At 41.7% G+C, this 26636-nt stretch overlaps 1 protein-coding gene across 1 annotated transcript; it reads right to left on the minus strand.

The window, feature by feature from the left end:
• Positions 1-1424: 1424 nt before the first annotated feature.
• On the minus strand, positions 1425-25392 carry LOC141956882 (desmoglein-2-like). The gene is made up of 15 exons (XM_074897740.1): positions 25266-25392; positions 18935-18970; positions 17917-18051; positions 16504-16662; positions 16086-16230; positions 14710-14870; positions 13808-13942; positions 13477-13662; positions 12265-12524; positions 11269-11411; positions 10368-10595; positions 8858-9085; positions 7723-7847; positions 6240-6572; positions 1425-4178 (listed from the first exon to the last, which is right to left on the minus strand). The coding sequence occupies exons 1-15, from the start codon at positions 25308-25310 to the stop codon at positions 3174-3176; spliced, it is 3324 nt and encodes a 1107-aa protein (XP_074753841.1). The 5' UTR covers positions 25311-25392; the 3' UTR covers positions 1425-3173.
• Positions 25393-26636: the final 1244 nt, after the last annotated feature.

Raw genomic sequence — 26636 nt, forward strand, 5'->3', positions numbered from 1 at the left:
AACTTTCCTACCCACAAGGCAGGAAGAGCAGATGGTTGGCACTGTGTATTGAGCTCATGCGGAGCTCAGAGGCCACCAGGAGGGAGAAGGAGCCCATAGAGGAGACAGCCAGAGCCACTAGCTTCGCAGCACAGGCAGAGGGAGTGATGCATTTTTGGGATACCTAAAGGCCATAAACACCATCACTCTCCTGTGGAGACCAGCTGATTTATTTGACTTTTAAAAAACTGATTTACTGCTGATAACCCTGACTAGCTTTAAGCCTGTGATGGTGGACAATGGTCAAATTCCCAGGAAAGAATGGAGCCTGGAAGAGATCATTGTCTTGCAAAATCTTGCCTGGCTCCAAGTATATGCTGAGGCACATCAAGGAAAATACTTTGTCATGGGCACTCAGGCCAGGCACTCCACTTGCCCTCCTGCTGGGGACAGCTGTATCCTTGTTGCAGCAGGCTGGTTCATACCCTGAAGTCTGATGTACTTAGTAAAGTAAGTGTTCACAGAAAACAAATCACAGAAAAGCAGCATTGATACAGTCCCTGTTATGCTGGTATTTCAGCATAACCATGCTGTTATTTTTAGGTAAGAAAATTATAGACTTCATTTTACTTTAGAAGTCAGAATGAGGCATCTCTCACACAGATAAGTGTCTGGGGCTAGTCCCTGTCTCAGGGTTATCTAGTGGTCAGATGCTAACCAGGCATTTCCATTAGTTTGGGTCTGTACATTCCTCCCACCAGCCACTATCATTTACAAAACACAGCTCCATTAGAAGTGACATTTAATCTGATGAATGTTCTGCCAGTATTAGCACATGCTGATAGCATCTGAAGTCTTGGTACAAGACTAAGCCAAATTACAAGACTAAGCCAAATAATGGAGATATGCTCTTAACGAATCTATTTAAATAGACTCTTTACAGCACTAGCAAATCTATGATAAAAGTTTATATATAAACAACATACAGGGAAGTTAAGATTTCTATGACACAGTCTTCACTCTTACATCCTCTTCTGGATGTTAAAACATATAGTTATTAACAACTATAAAACGAAACAATATTTTATGCCATGTTGTTTGGAAGTAAAGCCCTGTAAATCTGTGGATGGGATGCTGTTGCCTTGCATCAAGTTTTTACAGAATTTAGTGTGCTTAACCAGGAGGCAGAATTAATTTTTTTTCAGAATCTGTAAGTTAGCAGGACACCAACTTTTATTACATCTGTATCTTTCAGATACTCCTTTGAGGCTGTTCAGGAAATCCCCAACCTCATTCTGCTTTTAAACTTATTTGCAGTAGGAAAGTCAGTGTTTTCACCAGCACAGCTGTCTTAAAACGGAATGAAAAATAATTTAAAAAAATCCAAACCACCAAACAGTAGAGTTCTTTATTTTAAGATTACATAAAACCACAGAAATACTCCATTAAAAAGTCAGAAATAAATTCACTCTCTCTAACTGTAGGAAAGAGTAATGACCACTTAAAACTGCACATTTGCTTAAAAGTAAATATACATACTTTAAAAATAAAGTTTAAGAGATAAATAACCAACAGGTCCACACCAGTGAGTAGTTTGATTTGCTTGAAAGTACTCCTCCACTTAATGTAATGGCCCATCTGTCAAGACACATCCTCTTGAGCATAGCCATAGCTCCTACTGCTTATGTTTATGTATCAACTCTTCAATCCCTATCAGTAAAATCAAATACATTGAAAACATTCCTAGTCAAAGGCAAATGTATCAGTGGAAAACATAACACTGCAGCTGCAGGAAAACTCCAGGAGATGGAGATAACCAAGCTCTGCGGGTGCATGGGCTTTGCAGCACTGTATGACCAGCTAGCTAATTTTACAAGTATGAGATAAGCACAGCACCAATACCTAATGAAAAATATTTCTTTCTACTCTGAGAAAACATGAGGAGCGTATGACAGTTTTTCCTTTATAAAATTCACTTTAAAATGTTTCAAACTGCATACAAATATTTACATGTGCATATATACATAGTGCCAAACAGTGCAGTACCGTCTTCTGCTTCTACCACAAACTTCATGGAAATTGCTGCAGACTTAAAGGCAGCTGTCTTTTGTCAGTGCTAAGGAAAGCTGCCATTATATGGCACTACACAGGCCACGCGAGCTCTGGTACTGGAGCCAGCAGAACCTCACACACACACACCAGGCTACATTTCTGTGCTTCTAAGTTCACAGACAGAACTAAAATCACTTTGTTAATTGCACTTGTAAATCAGATCCCACAGATGTCTAAGGGCCATAAACTTTGTTAGCAAAGCCACTGACGAACCTCTGACTCTAAAGCTAAGTTTTGGCTGTTTCTCATACATTATTAAAGGACTGATTAGAAGTCAGTGAAAAATCTATAGGATGCAAATGCTTACTTGCCCATGTCAGCCTAGACCATCACCAAGTCATGGAATTCTTACATCGCGGTACCAAAAAACTGCAGTTCTCAGCTTTTTTCTACTTGCTCTCTTTAACCCCTGTGCTAATATGCAAGTATTGATTGCTTAAGGTACAAATGCTGATAACCTAAGTTGTGACATCCCGCCAGGAGATCAACACACCGCTGCCCTCAGGAGGTGCACACTTTGGTGGCCTGGGCTTCTCAGGGAGGGGGTATTTCTTAGCAATTCACCAAAGTGCAGAGATCTGCAGCTGCAGCTCTGGGGAAGCTGCCCTGGCCCACGAAGTAACAGACCACAAACGCACAATGAGAAACTGATGCTCCTTAGGGGGGACTTCAGCAGACAGACTACACAGCAGTTCAGAAAACTAACTTATGCTTTGCACACTACTATCCACCACTAGATTTTAGACTTTTTTTTCTGCTTTACCATAATTATGTAGTTGTGGTTATGTGGTATTATTACACTAACTGATTAATAAAAAGCAATTACAAAAATAGCAGACAAAGAAAAAAAATGTATTTCCCACATCTTTCCACTTCAAAAGCATGGCTGCCGATGTTACATAATAACAACAGCAGATTTCCTTACTAGCTTCCTGGTCATAATCCTTGTTTACAAGGACTACTGCAATTGTGTCCTTGTCACTGTGAAAGCTCCAGCAAACTCAGGTCTCAAGAAAAAGCCTGAGGCGAGACGCACACGGGCACAAGGGTGCCAGACACCACCACGCCTACAAGGGACCAGGCTACGAGCGAGTGTACTGCACCGTGCTGTATTTGGTGACCCTTGAAGACTTGCTCAGTGTGGCACTGGCAGTAGGTGGCCCCTCCAAGTTGGAGCCTGCCTGGTTAAGCAGGGAGTCTGTGATCAACACATGCTCTTGCCTGCCTGGGCTGGCACCTGCCGCCTGTTCAGCTCTGCTCTGCATCCCAGAGGCTGTCACCACCATGCTGTGCCCCTCTGCCACAGTGGGGAAGCTGAGTGAGCCCTGCTCTGCAGCAGGCACAAGCACCCTCTCCCGCTCCCTCACCACGACGTACTGGGAATCAGGGAGATCTTGAACCATCAGGGCTCCTGGCCCAGCACTCTCCGACTTCACCATTCTCTCCGTAACCACCACATTACTTCCATGTGGCAAAGCAGGGATTTCCACCATACCCTGCAAGCTCGACGCAGGTGCCAGCACTCTCTCTGTCACCACTATGTTTTCCTTTAACTGGGGGTCTAGAAAGACTGTGGCCGAGCGGGCAGGAGCCCCTGCAGAATACGATGTTTCCATCATGGTGAAATTGGTCTCTGTGTGGGCTGTGGGAAGGGGCCGGACGTCATGCTGCCCAGAGCGGGATGCAAAGGTTTCCGTGACCACCTCCTTGGACAGGGTGCTTTGTCCTGCACCACTACCCATGTGCACGGGTGAGGCGGGCTGGAATTGGCTGCCTGAGGCAAAGGCTTGTTCAGAATTGGAAGCATTCTGCTGATCTAAGAACCCCAACTTTGCATCGTTAAGACCAAAACCTGATTCATTCCTGGAGATACCGTCTTTCATGTTGATGTGTCTGCCTATGCATATTTCTGCTAAAGTCTTAAATTTGTCTCCTAAATCATCAAGGAAATGGTCATCAAGATCACCCTCAATAAAGCTGCAGCAGCCAATGGAGCCATGGGGGGAGCCTGACTCTCCCTGGGAATAAACCAGGAGACAGTCATTTGCAGCTTGGGTTTCATCTTCATCCGCAAAAGAGACAGCTTTCTACAGACAGAAAACAAAAGCAAGTGAAAGTTCATTAATGTCAGCTCTCAACTTAATTTGAAAATCAGGAATGCTTGATCAAAAAGTTTAAAGTAAGAAAATTTAACTGAACCACAGAAACTGTCAACCAAGTGAGGGCAGTACCTGCAAGTGTTTTTTGATTTTTGAAGTTAGTCTGAACTTGACAGTACACACGATGAGAAGAACCATCTGATATTAAATTGAAAACCTTGTGCACTATTACCACCTGCTGCTATTCCTATCAGAAATTGTGCCATTTGTGATACTGCTCCATCTTCACAAATAGATTGCTTTTATTTTGGTTCAGTGAGTGAACTTCACCTCTAACTAGGGAGAGTGCCAAACCATGCCTGAGAGTATCCTAACATTCAAACACACATTTAGGGAGTACATGCTGACATGTTATCACATGCCATGGCCCTTTTCACTAGCCTAGCCTGCAGGATCACAGCAAGGAGCTCAACAACAAACAAATCACGAAGTTAAATGGTTTGGCTAAGTATGAGAATGTAGTCCAGCACATAACTTTTTAGGCTCTATGAAGGCCACTTTGCAACAAGGAGGACTCACAGATTCTGACTACAGTGCTTCCAGGGCCAGCTCAGTCTGAAAGCAGTGTCTGCAATGGAGTTGCTGCCAGTGCTAGCACAAATGTCTGTGTACATGCTTGCACCAGCTCCAGTTGCAGGAGTGAAGACAGCCAAATCCTCTGGGCCTGCTGAACCAGCTTTACCTAATACGGTTGCTGGCTTGTACTCAGAACTACTTTTCTGCCACATCTGAAGTTCTAGAGTGCTTAGCTCAGGCATCTGTGTAATGTGGTATACATATCCAGACTCAAACTGACTCTGTGTGTTTATCTATGTTTGATCCTGGAAGTAGGCACATTAACGGAGACATTTCTACAAAAATCCACACACATCTGACACTATCTGGTTTGGTTACTTGTTACTGCACCCCAATAATACAATAGTACTTGTTAGCGCCAATAATCTGAGATATTTTAGCCTCCCAGAAGTTTTAAAGAGTAGTGTAATATGACCTTTACTAAGACCTCCTGCAGGACTTCAGCAGGCAGCTATGCTTAAAGTATGTCTTAATATTAGGAAGTGCAAAGAGTGGCAGGAAAGCAGAATAGCTACGGTTGCATCTGTTCACCCAGAAGACCAGTAGCTAGAGCACTCAGGAGACGTGCAAGTATCTTAAAGTCAAATCCTTCCTTGGCCTGAGGTGATGATTCAAACCTGCATAGCTACTCCCCTACAAAACCTGATCATCAGGCAGCTGCAGGGCGTGAGGATGTTTTGTTTGTACAGGTGATGGACAATCTGTACACACCCTGGCATATGGAAGTGAAACTTTCACTATAAGGAGCTCACCAGCCTAAGGACTAATGATGTGCTGCAATGAGTAGGAAGAGCCTATCGGTCAATGGTTAGTCACCAAAAAAAAAGTCAGAAAGGAGATTGCAACATGTGCCTCATAAGCTTCTGATGAATGGCCCTGTTACCCAGGCTGTTGGGCAAATCAACAAGTCCAGCACCACTTACTTCATCAGCTACTTTGAAATTGCAGACCCACCCAAGACATCTATGGCTTATCTTTCAAAAACCATGCTCCATGGTAAAGTTTGTAGCTGTGACTCACAATGAGTCACAGGTGCCTCCCTGTGCTTAAATCCCTGAGATTTAGATCCCATAGCCTTTCTCATGGCTTCTTCCTGGGCAAGGGGCTCGTTGGTCATTATTGAATATTCTGAATCCCATTCCCAAGTACCTCCATTGAGAGAAGAGTCTTCTTGTGGGAAACCTTGTAAGCAACCAGTGCTATAAAACTGAGAATTGTCATTCTCTAAGTCCTACATGTGAGCCTAATCCAAAAATACTTCATGCCCCAACTCCACATGCACACATTGGCCATGGTATCAGGACTGTTTTATACATACATATCTCCTCATCTGTGTTTGTAGTAACATCAAAAGCATTTTGCAACGCTAAGCGTAAATATCAAAATACTCTTATTTTTGGGTCATATGCTTACGTCATTGAAGTAGTCTCTTAAAAATTCTTCATTCATGGCTCCTGCTGCTCCCATTGCACTTCCTCCTCCAGTCACCATTGTCTTGCCTTCTACACCTGTCATGCCTTCAGCCCCTCCAGCTGCCATGGCTCCATACTCAGCAGCAGAAAGGAGATGCCTTTGCTCTTCCCAGGCTTCCTTGGTAATAGTGTTGCGATGCTCTCTTACATGGGAGGCAGAGCTGCTGCCTCCTGCTGCAGTTTCCTCTCCACTCATTCCTGCTGCTGCTGCCGCTGCTGTTGCTGCTCCTCTCGAGCTCTCCAGTGCACTGGGTGGGATGAAGCTCAGCACCGGCTACATAAATAACACAAATTAGGACGTGACATGAAAGCTGTGCTGTCTAGCACATGGAACTCACCAAACCAGCAGCAGGGCTGGGTGGGACCTGGGAGGGTGCTGTCTTACAACTTGTTCGAATTTGCACGTCTACATGTTGCTGCAAAGAGTAAAAGGCCTCCTGAAATAGGGTACAGTTTCCACAACTGCATTCCCAAGGAGGATCATAGAAATGTTTCTATAGATCATTGTCTTCTTGAAACTCAAAGGGTTGGAAGTGAAAGCAAGGAAAAAAAAAAAACACACACACACACAAAAAAAAAAAAGGCTTTCAAAACTCCAGGAAGCTCAGCTGTTCCAAGAAACTCTGCCCAGCTTTCCTCAGACACAAGGTGGAGAATGCACTGCCTGCTGCTGCTCTGGTGTTGCCTGGCTCTTTCTTCTTTTCTAGCAGTTTAGCTTCCCTGTTAATTGTCTTTTAACAAGAACTTGGTGTGAGCATTGGCCCTAAATCAAAGTCTTTTACCTTACATTAGTTTCTTTGTCATTGTGCAAAAGCATAACAGTGTCATGCCTTTTTTTGAAAACTGGGTTTTGTAGCGTAACAAGAAAGGGCAAACTTCTCTTCACATTTGCTGTTCCCTGTGCAGATCTGCACTTTTTTCTGCCTTTTTTTTTTTTTTTTTAATTAAGAATTTCCTCTGTTTAAGAAGGCAAATACACAGGGAAGTAATTTAAAATGCAGCCTGAAACTTTAAACTAGTGAGGAGAAGCTGAGCTTTATAACCCGTTCTTCACCTGCTTCACCATGCTCCCAAAGGGGTGCAGAACATTCCAGGTATGCGAATGCAAATGCTTCAGTCCTTACAGCATAGATGCTTTCCCCACACTCCCATCTTCTGCTCAGATACCATCAACATCTGCTTGATTACCTTCCCTTCACTTCGGGATTTTAAAACTATGGTTGGTTTTTCTAGAGCTGCTGGTGGAATTCATCTTCTACACATCCTTCAATGAGCCTCACAGGGTTAATTTTAATTAACGTTCACGTGTGGTTAAAATCTGCTGTACAGCTTTGAAACATCGGCCTGTAACATGGAAGATGTGCCAAGTGCCAAACTGAACACTTGGGTAGAAATCAAAGAGAAATGCTACTAGGGATACATGCCTTTTCCTCAGGAGCTGCTCCTTCACTGTTCCACTGACGCAACATTGCTTCACTATAGTCTGGTATCGCAGCAAATCCCTTCGCTCCTGAGCCACAGGGACACAGCAGCAGTAACAGTGGAATAACTATGGGTAAACACAAGTTTGCCATTAACAATGTGATTATTAAGGTCAAATGATGCTAACAGCCAGTACTGAAGTTTGGCCAGCTCCCATACCAAAATGCATCTCTAAAGAGCTAGTGAGGGCTGATAAAGACTGAAGACAGGTTCACAAATATTCAAGGTATTTCCTAGAAACCTATGCCAGGCTAGTTTTGGAGAGAGTCAACTGACAACCCGTCACGGCCTCAATCCTGCAGACGACCATGCATGTATGTAGCTATACTTCTATCCAAGATCTCATATACCAAACCCAAGCCCTAAATATCACTGTACAACCTCAGCATTTCTAAGTCCTGCTGTTCTTTCACTACTAGATAACGACATGGCGTCACGTAAATTCCACCTCACCACTCCTATTATAGGTCTCGGGCATTGCCTGGGGAACTCAAAACAATCCAGTTTCAGGAGCACAGTGTATTTGTGAGGCATGAACTTTGTTTTGCCACAGCTTGATTGCTACTAGTACAAGCAAAAAACTATTTTGAATGCAGACTGGTACACTAGTAATACCATGACTACAAGCACTCTTCTCTTATTTTTGAGTTTCTATTTTGTCTCACCAAAGAGCGATGTCACATGCTGCTCAGAGCAAGGCACCAGACCTGGGTCTGCAGTGAGGGAGAAGAGAGTGGAGAGAGCGCTGTGGTTTGAGTGGGAAGAGTTAGGGTTCACATGGGGATGTGTGGCAACACCAAAAGGATTCCTTACTGCCTCCCCACCTGTTATTTACAGCACCATAAACTAGTATTAAAGTTGTGCATCCTCGTTTTAAAATGCACAGCTTGAAGTACTTTGAGGGTAAAATGCTGATGTCACCAAAATTAGTTGGGGATTTGCCATGACTTCACACAGACTAGGAGTTTACACTGACTATATCAAGATGATAAAAACTGGGAGCTGGACTGTTTCTTTCCTAATGCATTGAAGACCATATTTACAGTACTTCTGAGATAATATGAAATAATTACTTACGCAGCAAAAGTAAAAACGCCAAGATGATTAGTGCAACTGCTCCTGGTCCCAGACCCACGGACTTAGCGCCAATAAACTTATCTTTGCATGCGCCGTTCTCACAATTACAGACAGTCAGTTGCAGAGACTGTGCTTGAGCACAGCTGAACCCCTGGAAATCCTTTATTAGGATGGGGACTTCAGTTCTGCCCAGCTTCAGGTTTTGTGGTACCAGCTGTATGCTGGTGCCTGAGGCAGAAAGGAGGTTAAAGAAAAAAAGAGACAAGACAAGAAATGAGTGGAGAGAAAGTTGACTCCTGTAAACTAAGCCTCCCAACAAACTCCCTCCAGTTAAGTCCAGCCAATGCAATGCAATTAAGTTTAATTAGCTGCTGCTACAGCATATGTGCTCTTCTTTTTATCAAGTAATTCATGCTGGTAACAAAGCAGCAGTGCTCACTTGCAGTCTCAGATGACTGTGAAGAGTCTCATGCCACCCACCAGAGACTCATCATGGAAGACAGCCCAACTGCCTGTATAGCATTAACCTTCATGTAATTCAGATAGCTAAAGGCTGAATTCACAAAAAACCAGCTTCCATCTTTAGGAGATTAATCTGTTGTCAGCCACAGGCAGAGACCGGAGAGCCAATACACCACCTGTTCTTGTGTCCGTGTCACATCAAGGACACAACTAAGCAAGAGATGCCCAGATGACGTTCCCAGCTGAGGAACGCTACCCTATTTGGCAAAGCTGTGATCCCTACAAACTACTGCTAGTCTGGCTGCAAGTGAGGTGAGAAAAGCTAAGATTTCTTCTTGGTCCAAAACCTGGCCATTAGGATGATTCTGTTGATTGTTTTGCAGTGTTATCCTGTCAGATTATGGAGGACAGAATAATGAGTCTGAGAAGAAAAAAAGTGTTTTCTGGTGCCTTCAATCTACCTGAAGCATTTTTTTCAAGCATTTCCCAGGCTTATATGAACAGAATAAATAAGAATAAACCGCTCATCTCATTCTGAAATGCTCACTGAAATTATTTATGATTTCTGACTTATTTTTATTCCTCCCATGCTGGACAATCTTAGACAGGTTACACTGTATTTTCCCTTTGCAAGGCCCATTGTGCAGACAGATTTGTTTATTTATTTCTAAGTTAGAGCAAATGCAGCCAGTATCACAATTGTATCTCCAAGCTCAGTTTTACAAAAAGCATCTTCCATGACTGCATGTTTTTTGTGGGAAGATGGGAATGGCCTGATCCCAGCATTACCCATGAAATCCTGGTCACCACATATGGGTCATCAAGCTAAGCAAAGATGGTCCAACTGAGGGAAGGCTACAGGCCCCAGAAGACATGACTGTGCTTTCACAGCCATTAGAGAGAAGGGAGCCGAAGATGAATGATGTGTCTTTGTGCCTGACTCCATATACATATAGGCTTTCAGCCAAACTGTTAGTTCAACTGAAATTAACCAATTACAGCACTAGAACTCTAAAGAACTGAAAGTAATTGAAAATATGCTTCTTACCATTTCTGGATACAATTATCCATTTTTTTGCTGTCCCTTCTGGCTCATCAATGACAGTAAAGCTGAAGGGATCACTGTTTGGATAACCATCCAAATCATTAGCCGTAACATCAATGAATTTTGCATCTGAACACACAGTCTGCACAGGGTTCATAATAACTGGGCAGTTATCATTCTCATCTTTAACTTGAATAACAACTGTGCCGGTGACCGTTTTCTTAGGAGAATCTAAGATTTTAAAATATGAAAAGTTAAACTGATTTGAAAAGTGCAAAAATTTAATCTTAGAATAGAAAAACTCAGTATTTTGCAAAACACAAATGTTGGTGAAATAATCTTAAAGAGCTCTCCCTGGAGCTTATAGTAGTAGTATTTAATTTCTAATGCTAATAAACATATTGACGAAGTTCTTCTGAAGCCAAGATATTTTAGTATTCTAACCTAAAAAAAAAAAAAGTATTGCCTATGTAGGGTTACACAGTAACATGCAGGTTATTAAAAAAATAATTCTAATTAGATACACAGGAAGTTCAGGGAGTCTTTCTTGCTTAGCATTCAAGAAAATACTGAAGTCTGACGATTAGCGTACTAATGCTGGCAATTTCCACCTTAACAAGGAATGTTCCTATCAGATAGTCTTTGAAAACTTTTTTGTAAAAGTTCACCTCCATCTAGTCAAAGAAGAGAAACAGGCACCTTGGGAACCCATTCCAAGGTTCATCCTACTGCAATGAGTTGCCTGTGTCTCTCCTCCAAATATAGAGCCTATGGGAAAAATGGCACTAGATGCCTAACTTTTAGGCAGTTAATGATAGGGAGGTTAAACCAACTATAGATGTAGAAAGACAAACTAAACCCTAACAAAACCAACTAGTGTTAGAAGAAAACCCTCTCAACTTACCAGTAGTTACACCCAGCATGGTGATAGTGTAGGTACCATTTACTACATGAGACGATTCATAATCGAGTTGTTTGGCAAGTCGGATTTCACCTGTGACTGAGTCTATTGTGATCCAGTTTGCTGTATCTCTTCCTTTCATGTATCTGATTAAAATTGCATATAAAGATGTACACACTTTTAATGAGGAAAACAACTATCAGTGGAGAAAGCAGCTTCACAGTATGTTTACTCTTCATTTAAAGCAGACCAAATCCCTAGGGCTGAGGTCTGACACTCCCGCCACTGAAGATGGTTTCAACTATAAACCTATTCTGAATATTGAAATAGCCTTTCCCTCTAAAGCTAGTATTTAGGTGTTGGGGCATTATAAAAAGTAGACTCAGGGAGTGAGACTGGAGCAGGAGAGGGAGCTGTGCTGCTGGTCACTGTCCTCTTCGCCCTCATCCCTGCTCCCAGCAAAAGCTGAGCAGCAGCCATATGGGAAAGACTGTAATGACAGTTGTGGGGGAGCGGGGTCCACTGTTGGCATGCACCTCTGTTGGTCTGCACCATTTGTAAAAGCCAAGATGGTGGTTCAGCAACATTTTAGCTGAAGAGCCATGATTCAAATTCTAAACACACACTCAGAATTAGCTATTTTACACTCTTTTTGTCCAACTACTAGATGTTTCTGCGTATTTACTCCTAATGTCTCTGCAGACAATGAAGTCAGACAAGTAAATCTACTTTCAAAAGTAGACAGGCATGACAAGCAGCATGCAAGCATAGACAACTTGAGCCTAAACACTCATATCTCACCATATACAACAAAACAAGCAGGATTTTCACATCGCTTATTTTCTGCATAACAGAATACTAAAGATTATAACAATGTTGTTTTACATATGAATTACGTGTAGTAGAAAAGGATTGCCTTTGAAATTATTTCGTTTCAATATACACATTTTTACAGTGAGATGTGATTTCTGACATACTCGGTTATAAAAAGATTCTTACATGATGCGCTCTGCTATTTTCCCAGTGTCTTCATCATAGGCTTGATACTGTCCAATAACGTCTCTTATCTGCAGTTTTTCACTTGCTTCAATAATTTTTGTGCCACCAGGAAATACAGGGCCTTCCCGCACATTAATCACACTAATTTTGATTGGAATTGTTTGTGCTTTATAACTGTGTTTAATTGACTTGTGGAACTCTGCTTTGTTTGTAACAACAATGCCCAAGTTCAGGTTTTGCATTTTTTCATAATCCAGCTCCTAGAGCAATTAAAAAAAAAATCACTCAGAATTTGACAGAACCTGGTATCTAGACAACATTCATACATTTAATGTTTAAATAATAACAGTGCAAAGCAGAACTGTTGGTTAACATGTTAACTCTCAATACATAATGCTTCAAATTCTTTAAGTACGTAAGGAAGATTACTGTTCTTATTTTTAATGGATGGCACTATAGGTATGTCTTTATATTACTGAATTTAAACTAATTTAAAGTAGGCACAATGAGTCCTACCCATATATACTGTCTTTACTTTCAGTGAATCAGTACTCAATATTACTTGGCTCTCCAAAATGTATTTATTTTTTTAAATCAATTCATTTACTTAATCATGTTTATAATTTTTTTTTGCAGTTATCAGTTCTGAGATAAGGAAACCAGAGGGGAAAAAATAAAGAGAAAAAAGGTAATTAGGGCATTATGCACCTTCTGTTCTGGTGGACTAAAGGGAATTGAAATTCATGAAATAGAAGTTTCCATTTAAGGAAAGTATTTTCCTAATTTCAATTTATGGATAGTCATAAAATAAGTCTGTAGCCCATGGCTCATGGAGTAGGTGTTGTTACCTGTGGCCATGGGAAATAAAGAAATTTAAATTCATATCAGTAAGATCAGCTCAGGAGAACAAAAATATGGGAAAATTTACAGCATATTCATTAGCACTATTGCCCAAATGACAAGGAAAGTTTGGGGACTTCTACCCCACTAGATATATTTGAGGTCATATAGAATGAAAATGGTAAAGCTGGACAAAATTATTACTTTGCACAGAACTACTGAATACACCAGCAAAGAATATGCCAAAGAAGGAGTGTCCACCATGTAACTTTACAGATCATACAGTGACTGAATATAAATAATTTTTATGTCAACTCGAAGAGAATAAATTATTCAAATATTTAAAAATGGCTCTCTAAAGAATATACTAACCTTCACAAGAGTCAAAATTCCTTCATTTGTTTGGGTATCTGTTACTATACGAAAAAAGCCACCTTCATTGCCAGAAACAAATGAAAAGTTCGCCAGCCAATTATCAGAAAACTCTTCATCTTTGTCAAATACTTTTATTCGCATGATTTCCACATTTGCTCTGTTTTCTTCAACGCTTCCTTCAAACTGCAATCAAAAAACACCCTTCTTTAAAAAGATGTCATGATTTGCCTTATTTCACCAGTGCAAGGAGGTCTGCACAACCTTGTATTAAGTAATGGGATACTGGCAGATGTAGGAACATGCCAAATGTTGTGATAAATGTACTTACTGCACGACTTTCAAGCACAGGTAGATTGTCGTTGACATCCAAAATCTTGATTTGTAAAGAACATGTTGCAGCATTCCCACCTAATTCACCGCCACGGTCTTTTGCTTCCACCACCAAAGAATAGCTACTTTGTGTCTGCCGTGGTAAGAAAAAAGCATTTAAACCAGGCTAAAAATTTCTCTTTTGCTGTATTATCTCTATTACATTTTGGCAATCCCTCTCATGGCCAATTTTAACTCCTCTCTATATAGCAGTGAATCTCACACACAGTGACACTGCCGGAGCAGAGGACTCTGATGGAGCAGAGCTGAGGCTTTGAAAAGGATTTGGGACTTCTGCATCTCCTCCACAAAGAACTAGATTGTACTGACATGCAAATGAAAACATTCCAGTGGCCATAAACAGGGACAGGACCTGCACAGATACCTGCACATCAGGACAGGGCTAGAGGCAGAGATATTACCTTCAGCTGCAGAGAGCTAACATCCAGATCACCATCTGCTGGCCAGTGAAAATTCACACAAATATAGGTAAAGTTGCTGGTAACATGTCGCTTTCAATGTTGCTTCACAGCAGCACCCATCCTAACTCTCTGCACTGTGATTTGCATAGCAGGCTACAAAAACTTGGATGCAGAGAGCAGCTTTGCTGAAGGTGATCTGGGTTGTCTTTGCCATATGCTCTCTAGCACTGAGAAATGACCTGTTGTTTCATGCAACTGCTGCCCTGGCTGCATGGCAGGGACAGAAAGCAACAGCCACCGGGCTGGTGCTGTGCTAGAGTGGTGACAGGGGATAACCTTGATCCCATCGCCACCATCACCCCCAATCCCTGAAAAACATGTGTCAGCCAGACAAGGCTTTAAACCCAAGGAAGGTGAAGAAAGGTAGGTGGTTTTTTACCTCTCTGTCAAGGTTTATTTTTGCTACTCGAACCTCACCAGTATCCTTATTCATATTGAATGCAGCGCTAGGGCTTTGGGAAATGATCCTGAAAGCAATTTTGGAATTTAGGTTATTTGGTTCATCTGCATCTGTTGCATTTATCCTCATTACAATTGTACCTGGAAAAAAGCAAACAAAATACAGTATTTGTTTATACTGCCATTCACTGACAAGTACTTTTACTGTAATGTCAAAGATAAGAAAGAGCATCTTGTCAGATACACTGCAGCTTTCTGATGTTTTTGACTTTATTTATTTAATGAATATTGCTGAAGAAGTGTTCCTAAAATTCCAACAGTACATGTTAAAAGTATATCCTCTAGCAAACAAAAGGATTGTATCCACACACCTGTAACTCACAGAATTCACTGCACCAGAATTAAACAGGTTGAATTGTTTTTCAAAAAGTCTGACAGAAAACTAGGTAGAGAAGAGAGTTTTTGAACAACAAGCTACATTTGCTTTGCACATTATTCTACAGGGAGCACTACTAACTCCTCTACCTGAATGTTACTAGAACTGCTCTGTATTGATGCCCTCCAACATCTTCACTCAAAATACATGGCAATCCTTATGGTGAAAACCCCTCACGGCACAGGATGCTGTCCTCTGGGAAAGCATGTAACTCAGCATCCATGCCTGAGTCTGAACATTACCTGGAATTCAGGCAAGAAGCAATTACCATATGGCTGCTACTATCTTGAAAGAGAGCTGAGGGAACTTAATACCTCACACAAGTGGATGGTCAAGAATTTGTTTTTTCAGACTATTGTGATGTTGACATGGACACAACGTCAGGTATTTATTAGGTCATTTTATTCCAGCTTTTCTTGTCTTCTGGGACATAATTTGCTGCTTTTATGTCTACTGACATCAATAGGAAAACTGCTACTAATTTGTTCTTTGAGGGTTAGGTCACAGCCATATGCGTTTAACAGTGAAGTACCTCTCCAGCCCACAGACAAAGCAGGGCTTTTCATGAGCCTCGCAGAGTGGAGTCCCTCCCAAACAGGCTGGGATTGCTAGGCCGGATGTTAGACTGCATCTCCTGTGTAAATCCTGCTGAAGGATGCTGGTTCCTGGATTTGTGGTAACTTTGACACCAAACCAAAGGTGCTTTAAGAGAAAGTGTTGTTTTCTGTTGCTTTTATATGGATGCTTTCCCTTAGTAATGCCACACAGCCCTGAATAAAAAATTCCATTCACACCTGATAGATAACCTGGCCTATGCAAGCAAGAGATTGTATCCTTGTTATTGCAGATATGCTGCTCCAAAATGTACATTCACTTGTGCCTTTGCATGTGTTGGGAACAGCATTTCTAAATTATGTTACCTGTTTCACTTAATTCTTCAACTGAACCAACAAAAACTTCATGTGAAAACACTGGAAAATTGTCATTTATATCCACAATTTTAATTGGGAGGTCTATTGGCTCTTCCAGTTTTGCTCCAGTCTTATCTAGTGCATGACCTCTGAGCTGAAATAATACAGACAGAAACAATAAGCGAATCTAAGGAGTGACTGTAATATATATAAATACACAAGCAAAATAGAAATACACAGAAATATGTAAAATATAAATAATGAAATCTAAGCATTACATAAGCATATATAATATCCCTATAAATATAAGCATGTATACACACACAAATATCCAGGAACATTAAAACTAACTAAAGCAAACACATCTGAACAAAATTAAAAAGTGGATCGGAGGGGACCTACAAAAAGAAGTTACTTCTCAACTTACAAGCAGCATTGGAGTCTTTTCTCTGTCAACCCTTCCTGTTATGTTCAGGTCTCCAGTCTTTCCATTGATAACAAATAATCCATAAGGGGGTTCTGTTACTCCTTGACCAGATATAGTGTAAGTTACCACTACCCCTGTATCTTCAAGATCAGAATGTATCTAGCAGGAATATAACAGATTAAATAGCATTTAGTAAATAAAACTACATATAAAAATGCAACAAAAATATTTTTGCTATTTTTGTAATGAACAAACAAAAATAAACATTAAACACACTTCCCTGCACTGCAAGTGTGGAGATGTTGAGATGAAGGTAGGAAGAGCTGCAAGTTTTGTCTGAGGATCTGGTGCAGTTTGATGAGGAACATGATGGGCACTGCAACAGCTGGCAACTGTGGAGTGGTCTGTGAGAGAAGAAAATTGGGACTGCTTGGACAAAGAGTGGAATAGGATACAAGTGCAGGGAAAGGCCAGAAGACCACTGTGACACAGTGAAAAGCTGGAGTGAGGGAAGGAGGAGGAAACTGGCTGATCAAACAAATGGGGGCAAATAAAACGTGGAGAAAGACCAAGGGGAAAAAAAAAAAAAAAAAAGCCTGGAACAATGAGTTAAGCAGGGATCAAAGTTATGTGAGCAAAGCCTGAAAATAAAATGTGACAGCTTTTTACGGGAGTTTAGACCTAAGCTAGTGAGTGTGACCAGGACTCAGGAAGTGAGGGTGGGAGGAAGTTCAGACCTGGAGAGTAACAGGGACAAGAAGCTACATAGACTAGAGATTATACCCCGCCTCTGCTGTCAGCAAATCTAAAAGATCTGGAAAAGCACCTGTGCACTGTGCCAGCACCACCATGAAGGGGCAGCCCAAGCAGAGGGCAAAAGCCTGCTACCATCTGCAGGCACTTTATATGCTGAAGTGACAGGCGTGGTGAATTCAGGTTTCAGCACTGGTGCAGTCCCAAACGCATATCACTCTTGCGCAAAAGATTGCACAAAAGGTAACACCTCAGTTATTTTTAGCTCTGTTTCCTAAAAAAAATAGGCATATATAACCATGCTCCATGTACACCCTTCTGCTCAATCACCACCAGCATTTTGGGATCCACTTGCTAAGTTCAACCACAGCTGAGTAGGGGTGGTGGAGTGAAAAAACTCAAAGATATTGCATTTCCAAAAGTTTTCATAAAACTGGTGGCTGGGAAAAGATGAGAGACTGAGCCAAATCAGGCTGCAAGAGTAACTCATCTGCTGAAGGAAGGAAACAGAAGGAAATGTATCAGTCTTCAACTGACATTCAATAGTGCTTTAAAATTAAATAAGTATTTGTGCATGTGTTTAGTGCAGCCACACTCTTATTTTACATTTTCATCTCCGGTTTTATGTGTGTTCTATATTTATCTCTTTTCTGGGCTTACTCTAGCAATTGGATTCTTATAGGAATTGTCCTCCTCTTCCCGTATGAAAGCTGGAGGAACTGTCCATTCTCGCTTCTGTCTGACTAGGCTGTTGGGATGAGACAGCATGCCACTCCTGCCATTTTGAGTAAAAACCTGTGAAAAATAAGGTTGAATGTCAGCATTACATTGAGCCATTTCAGATGAATGCTTTATTGCTGCTGTAGCCCAGACTTCAAAATAGCTTTTGCTCTTTCAATAGCTAGTAACTTCAAAATCCCAGAGCAGCATTAGCCTTCAGAGCCACAATCTAAGAGTGCTCCTCAAATTGTTTGAAGAGGAAAACTACACTAGCCTTTTCATCAAGACAGAATTAGGTAAGACAGGCTTTAAATACATGAGCAAGTTCCCATGCCCAGGGATTGGTGAAAATACACCTGTTCTGGAAGATTTAAGTGCTTGTCATCAGATATGGGAAGAAGTCTGGCACTAAGGCTGTATTGAATCACCATTTCTGCCTTATTAATCTGTTTACCATCCCACCAATACTGCCTCATACTCATCCTTCTCTCTGAAACAGAATATATGACACAGCAGGCCTCTATTCAGCATCTCCATTGTCTGTTATCCTTGCTCAACTAGCCCTCATTCTCACTCTGCATGACACCCTTCATCCCTCTGTCCATCTTAGTACCTACTGCATCTGTTGGCTTCCAGATTAACATCTGGAAATGTTTCCAGTTAATATGTTCCATAAAATAGCAGCTGATTTCACTTACAGAGAGTTAAAAAGAGATATCTACAAAGTTACTATTTTAGGGGAAACTTCTCAGAGTTGAACACCACTCAGTTTGACAGATGTAGGAAACTATTCACATTTCAGCTTTCATTTCATCATTCATTACACAGCTTTCACATTTCAGAAGATGGTAAAAGTCAAGATATTTATCAACTGACTTAAGGCATGCCTTTGACACTTTGCTCACAGAACCCTTCTTCAGGCACTGATAAAGAAAAGCAATTTTCCATTATTTCCTACCTTCACATAGAGTCCATTTCCACAATTCAAACAGATCTGCAATGGAAGTTATGATAATCGTTATTAATTCTATGTCACTTTAGCAGTACTTAACTGACATGACCTCCCTCATAAGAACAAGAAATCCCAAAGGAAGAGGGCATCTGACCTCTAACAATTAATATTTACTATTTACCCACAATAGCTTCTGAAAAATTCACTCATAGCCATTCACATTAAAAACATACACTATAATCATGTAATTATCAAGTTTTGCACTCTTCTACCAGCAGGAAACTGATAATAAGAAATTAATAGCAGGAAACAGATAATAAGATTTTTTTTTTTTTTTCAATAAATGCAGACGCTATAGTAAATTTTAAACAACTATTTTTTAGTGCTGGATAATGCTTCGCTATTCCAAAACAATGGGAATTTGCCATTGATTGAAGTGTTGGTTGCTGGCAGCACTCTGGAAAAGCTCCCTCTTCTGGGCAAATCATGGATTATACAGGCTGTGGTGAGTTACCAACCACATCAGAGAACAAAACAGGTTAAATAACGTTTAAAAGCAAGGACTAACTAAACCACCTGCTGAAGCATACACGACAGAAGCAGCTTTTTATTTAGGTTCTTGCTGGCAGGATGAAGGGCATATATACATACATCCCTTACTTAAACAAGACAGAGACATGTGTGTGCCAGCCAGCAAATCATGTTTGCTCTAACAAAAATTTACATGCCAACATTCAGTACTGAGACTGTACATCTCTTCGTGCACCAGGATAGCCCAGGACAGCTATGTATGCCCTTAAACACCTCAGTGAGGTGCCTCATCGTAGCTGGAAGGAACTGGAGCCTCAGCCATATTACCAGAGACCCTGTGTTTACATTCATTCTGCACGCACCAAAAACTCCCCAAGTAACAAAACCCCTCAAACGGCGCAAAAACTGCAGGCATTGGGAAACAACAACAGCAAAGGTTATTACATGTGAAACCAACAAATAAAGCTTTTAAGCTTTGCATAGGTAGAGAATACTTCCATTGTTTTCAGCAGCACTACATTTACATACATTTTGCGTTTTAGTTTTTGTGGGGTTTTTTTGTGGTTTTTGTTTGGTTTTTTTTTTTGGTTTTTTTTTTAATACTAATGCCTAAGGCAAAGCAGGCTCATAAAAGGCAATTTCTTCCTGAAATAAGTCAGTATTTCTTTATGTTCCCTTTGACCGGTTTCTAGACTGGTGACTGGGCTCTCCCTATTCATCCCTCTGACTCAGCCTTGATTGCTGCATCGATGACTGCTTTTTTTTTTTAAAGATGTTATCTCTTTCCCACACAACGCAGCAATGCAGTGGACAGTATTGAGCAATTTGCAGACCGCTGTTTTGACTTGCACGACAAAACTGTTTTTCAAACGGCAATTTTCCCAACGTATATATTCTGAAGACAAAAATCAGCAAGCACCAAGTTCCCTAACGGATATGCATTCTGAGGGCTACATGATATTACACCTTAGGCTGCTTTAATGAATATTCTTCAACTTATTTGTTTTCATTAGTTATACAGATTTTTAAAATGTATTTTTACTCTTAATGAGATTGTACCAGCAAGAGTGACAGGAGGATTTTGGTTTATAGTCAAGGTTTTCCAACAGAAGCTGCAACTCTTTCGGAAGGTGAGTAGTTGTGAAGATGTCATAGTGAGTATTCTTGTTTGTTCTTACTGGTAAACTGAAGGGAAAAATGCTTCTGTCTCAATACTGGAGAGAAAAGGCACAAGGTGAAAAGTTTCCTTGTACTGTAAACCTGAGAACCGCAGTATAAACAAAAGCATCTGAAGTTCAAGAATAAGCAGGTCTTCCACCAAGATGCGTATCAAGAAAGTGGAGAAAATCCCATTAGTCATTATAAACAGAAAGTCTTTCAATTAAGATAACTAAAAGTAAAAATCAATTTGTTTGCAAATGCCTCAAAGCAGCCTGAAAACATTTTGTTTTATTGCTAAAACAGTAAGAAATAATTTGATTTTGTACTTTTCAATTTGTAGTCCAGAGGCAGTCTCATAACAGACTTTAAAACACCAATAAAAGGTGTTTAAGAATGGCAATTTTATTTATGAGATGCATAAATACATTTGGAACAAATATATAAAGAGATCCTGCAGTTTTATTGGAAATCTTTAAAGAATCCAAAAATCTAAAAAAGGGAAAAGCACTTTACAATGAAATTCTCTTGAAGAAAAAGTATCCAACAGGTGTTGAATTCTGAATTTCCCCCCCTTTTTTTAAATATCTTAGAACTGCCTTCTATTAAGTAGCTTAGTAAGGGCAGGAAAGCCCTGTCTGTCATTTGATATAGATCACAGCCTTGGCATAAAAAAATAGGTATTTACTGATGACATCTGTTGATGACACAAAGCTGAGAAGGCATTGTCAGAAGACAACTGGATGGTTACAGAAAACAACAAGGAAAACCTGAGGCTTGAAGTAATAGAAATGGAATGAAATACTACAAGAAAGCAGCAGGAGTAGGTGTGAGGGCAGTGGAAGGGAGTGACTGCCATGTATAGAAAGCTGGTCTTGCTGAAATCCATGTTCATACATAGTCAGGATGTGACTAAAGGACAGATTTTGAATATACAGCTTAGTTTTATACTGTAGAGATGAAGACTGAGTAATCAAGAAGGTACATGTCTGTATTTGCTACACTATGAAACAGTAAGTGCTAGAGGCATGGTCTTCTGTGTATGCTGTGTGTCAGAAGATTTGGAACTCATACCTCCTGTGAATCAGTTTGATGTTGAAGATGATGGGTAAGTGAAGATGTTTCACATTTAGAGAAGCAGACTGAAGGGACCATCTAAGGTTATCTACTAGTCCATCTCCTGGCCCTGGGGCAGGATGAACTACACCTAAGTGCTTCCTGGCAACTGTTTAACCTGTTCTTAAATAAGAGTAATGGAGGTCCCACAACCTCGCTAGCTAACCTGAGGTGATGCCTGAATAGTCTTACAGATGGAATGTCTTTAATAATTTTTATCCCCATTTTATTGTCCTAAATTTTAGCTCTTTGCAAGTTGATCATATTGCAGTTTGGAGGAGATTCAATTTCAGATTAAGCCACACAAATTTACATGTCTAAATGAATGCTAAGTGCCTAAACTTCTGTTATACTCAACAGAAATACAGAAAATACAGACAAGGATATCAGAGAGCAGTTCAATTTGGCCCAAAGCCAGTCCATGTCTGCTGTTTCTCTCTGGACTCCACTGACTGTAGCTATGCCTACTTTGTAAACTCAATACAAGAAGATTTGTAAAGCAAAGCAGTTGCTGCTGAGAACCCAACACTACACAACCCATGTCTTGTGGTTGGCTGTTACTTCAGACTAGAATTAGCCTGGTCCCAGAGACCAAACACTCATGAGCAGATGGATGCATCTCCCAACACAGTTTTACCCAGGAGGGATCAGATTCACACACTCCGGAGGTTTGCTTTGAAAGTACAATTTGATCCAACCACGTTGATGCCTTCTGCATCCACTGCCATCTCCATTTACCATAACAGAAACTCAAACACCTGTACTGAGATGTCTTAATCTCAAACCAAATCTCAGTCTTTGCCATGTTGATAAATGCTCTCATTGAACAGTGTAATTCCCTTTTCTTCACAATTACCCTTCATAGACCTGAAAACTTAGCATGAATCTTGTCCACTTTACTTTCTCAGTTCACAGTTCTTTAAATTCACTTCAAGAATCATAAAACAAAACTTCCTGAATTTAGACTGTACTTTTTTGCTTTCTTCCAGTCACTCCTGAGTGGATTCACTTTATCCTGAAGTCTGGTGTCCAAAATAAAACACTTTAGTTCAATAGGATGAATAAAATACTAGATCTTATATATGTCTCAAATGCTTTTGTATCTCAAAATAGCACTGTTTTCCCCCCCCCCCCTTTCGGAACAATATGAAGTTGTTCAATCAATGCACAGATGCTTGTAAAGATTTTTACCATGTTTCAACATGTTACTGGCAACAGAAGCTAGGCCGCTTTGAATTATCTCACCTTTGCTCTTTCTAAAACTAAGCATCACATTAGGTGTTTTTTTTTTAATTTAACTTGTTTCTATGAATTTTGAAAAGTAATTGCTAGTGGCTTTGACATTACAATAGTGATCTACCATATTCTGGGCTGAATTTCATTATATCCAGCCTGAGTCTAACATGCCAAACATCAAAGACGTAAAATCTGAAAAGACGTTCAGAGAAAAAAAAAAGCTGTGCTACTCGCATAGTAAGATCCACACATCTGTCAACTCTTCTTTCACCCAAACGTAGGAAGTGTCCTTAGATTTCCTCTCTTGAAGACGTGATGTCCACCCCCTTCAGAAATGACCGAGAAACCTCCTAGTCTAATAATCCTTGATAGCCGTGCCCGCCCTGCAGGCCCACGGCTCTGGGTGTGTGAGCTGTACACACGCCAAGCCAAGCCCAACCCTACGGGTGCACTACTGTCCGGCACACCCAGACATCCCTGGAAAAAGAGTCAAAGGACAGGAGACATGGGGAAAGCTGCAGGTGACCTCTACGAGGTACACGGGCACGATGATACAGGGATACAGCTCCCAGGCAGGCAGGCGGAGAGTGCAGACGACCAAGAGATACTTCCAGGAAAAAAAGGGAGAGGAACAAATTAACAGTTTTTGATGCTTCTAAGGTAGAAGACGCTTTGGGAAGACACTACTTTTAGACTGGCTTTGGTTTTAGTTTGTTAAGGTTTTGAAGTTTTCAGTGCCATCTTTGCATATCATAAGATATAAATGATCCTTATCTGATGCTCTCAAACAAGCAACTAGACTTTCCTCCGTGTGAATAGCTTTGTCCAGATTAGGGAAAAAAATCCAAAACAAACCCCAAACAAACAAAAAAGGCAAAACCCAACAGTGCCTGCCTCTCTCTCTCTCTCTCCTGACATCAACCAAGGAAGTTTTATTTGCTAATATTCTATCTGACAATGAGGCACTTAGGCACCAAACTGACTTCACTCTTAGTATACTGTACCCTGCTCCAGATTTAGCTGAGAGGATGATGGAGAAAAATAATTTTCCTCTTTTCTTCAGGCAAAACCAATAGCATCCTGAGCCAGTGCAAGCCCACCAAAATGGATGACAGTGTGGCTTCAGGTACTACAGAGAGAAGAACTGAAAACTTTTGTACCAGTGGCACTCTGTACGCTTCCCATTGCTCTTTTGAGCAAAACGAGGGTTAAAGATTTTCCAACCAAACCCTAACTCCCAGCTTGCTACAAAAGAACATGGTTAACCCTTGCTGGCTAACTTGTGGCTAACCAAAAGTCTACAAGAAAGTTGTCAGGCAACGGGTCTCCTGCTAACAAGTCTGATTTCACAGGATTTCGAGCTCAGGCAGCAAGGTCCTGACCTACAGCACCTGCCCGTCTGACCATGCAACAAGGCGTTACTGAACCTTGGCAGCTCCTGGGCGCAGCCCATGGTCTGGCCTCCACCCTCGCCTTTGTCTGAGCGGCGGCAGCACGAATTCCACAGGCATTTTGCCAGACTGGAAAGGTGAAGAGATAAAGAATAATACCGCAGATATGAAGGACGGCTTCCTGTAAAACATCTAGCAACGGCTAGAAAGCATCAGTCCTAATCAAACAAATTGGGCGTTTTGGCCTTCGCTATGAAATACTCCTTGCTTTTAGCCTGAAAAGGTATTTTGTAGGATGGAAGGTCTAACGGCTGATGGTTAAAAAAGAGGGAGGGCAGTGAAGGAGAAAGCCTGAAGTGGCTTGGATTGTTAAGAATTTGGTATAATTTCTCTAAGGCAATAAAGGCTTCCATTAAATCATACTTTATGGTCCATTTTCCCTCTTGACACTACTCCTTCAAAAAGGTAATGCAACTTATTAATACAAGTAATAAGCTGAACGTGACGACGGCAACAGCATGAACTCTTCACCGCGTTCCTCCCGGCGCCGCAAAATAACCCCACCCGTTCGAGGTACTGCTCTTACCGCGTTTTTCTACCTCTCCCTGCTTTCGGGCAGCAAACGGCGATAGCTTTTAGCTACTTTCCAAAGAAGGGGAGAAAACCCGTTCCCAGCCGCAAGCAGCCGGCGGCGGGAGGGCTGCCAAGCCCCGAGGGGGCGAGCCCTCTCCCCCGCGGCCGCACACCAGCCCCCCGTGGCGCTGGGGCCTGGCGGCTGCCGCTCCCCGCTCAGCGCCCGCGGGGGGCACCCGCCTCTCGCACAGCTCCGCGCAACACCCCGCGACAATGCCGCGGTCACCCCTCCCCGCCGCGGCCAGGCGCGCCCCGTCGGGGCCCGGACTCACCAGCAGCACCAGCAGCCGCGCCACCGCGGCGGGGCCCCGCGACATGGCCGCCACCGCCTCCTCCGCGCTCTGCCCGGGACGGTGTCACCTCCCCGAGCCGCCCGCGAGGGGAAATGGAGGCGGCCCCGTCGAGGTGGGCACAAGTAGCCGCGGGTGGGTGGAGTGTGCCGGGCGGGGAGCCGCGCCACGCCGCACCGCGCCGCGACGGGAGGGGGCAGGTGGCGCCCGGCCCCGCCCGGCCCGGCCCGCCCGCGGGGCGCCCGGCTCCGGCCGCCGCCCCGCCGCGCTCCGGCCGCGGGAGCCCGCGGAGGCTGCTGAAGGCCGTGGTCGCCATTTCCCTCGGGCTTTCAAAGTTTGTTTTTTATTTCCCCTCTCCCTTCCGCCAAGAAAAGCGAGCTGGAGCGTGTAGGAAGCACGCAAAGCAACTGTGACAACAAAACGATAAATTAACGAGTAATTGGAGGGGGGGGGGGATAGGGAATACAGTCTCCTGGGAAAATAAAATTGTGAGTTATTTTAGCATAACCTCCCCTGTAATCTTCTTTTTAATACGCTCCGAGACATATCCTTCCTATTCTTATCTGGCAGAGATCTTTTCCTGGATACACCTGTTTAATTGATGCTTACGAAGACATAACTGATTCTTCATGATGGCGAAACAATTAAATATACTTCCCGTACATCCTCTTTTCTTTGAGGCACTTACCTAATTAATCTTTCTAAGATCACACTCCATTGTTGTACATAATTTCTGAAGCGGCTGGTTACAATCTCACGTGTGATACTATTAGGGCTCGGTGAGGGAACCAGCCTTAAGGGAATCTTTCCAATTATATTATGTTCCCTTATTACTGTTGTAAAAGTGTACGACAAGTAATTTCAAATTGCATGTGAAGTCAGTTGCAACAATTATAATTTATATGGGGGTCACAAGGGAAGTCGTTTTACCTCACAATTTATTCCGAAGTTAGGTATGTCTGTTTGGTTTACTTACTTGGAATACCACAATTTACTGTTTGCTGATACCTTCACATTAATATTATTTTCTTAATTTAAAAGAAAAGGCAGAAACAAACCACTATACACGAAATGCAGAGTATTAAGTGTTTCGTGGTCTTTCCTGGTTCTGTCACTGAGTCACTGCACTTTGTAACCGAACAGAAATGTGTACATTTGCACAAGAATACACCCTGAGATCCTCTGAGGATCTTCTTAAGGGTCTCAAGGGCAGGGATGTCACTTGGTACAGGTTTAACCACCAGTGTAGTTAGTGCACCTAATGTTAGTAAAAGTGGTGTAAATTAGCTTTTAGTAATTCCTGTTTGAGATAAATGAGACAGAGCATGTCTCAGAGAGGCTTCCTTTTACACT

This window comes from Athene noctua, chromosome 2 (assembly GCF_965140245.1).
Source record: "Athene noctua chromosome 2, bAthNoc1.hap1.1, whole genome shotgun sequence".
In the NCBI taxonomy this organism is placed as follows: domain Eukaryota; kingdom Metazoa; phylum Chordata; class Aves; order Strigiformes; family Strigidae; genus Athene; species Athene noctua.

Coding starts and splice junctions, on each gene's coding strand:
- LOC141956882 (XM_074897740.1), bottom strand. CDS start 25,310: ATGTCGCGGGGCCCCGCCGCGGTGGCGCGGCTGCTGGTGCTGCTG. Junction 13,943..14,709: donor AAATAAACCTTGACAGAGAG/GTAAAAAACCAC, acceptor TTACCACGGCAG/ACACAAAGTAGCTATTCTTT. Junction 7,848..8,857: donor GGCGTTTTTACTTTTGCTGC/GTAAGTAATTAT, acceptor GTTTACCCATAG/TTATTCCACTGTTACTGCTG.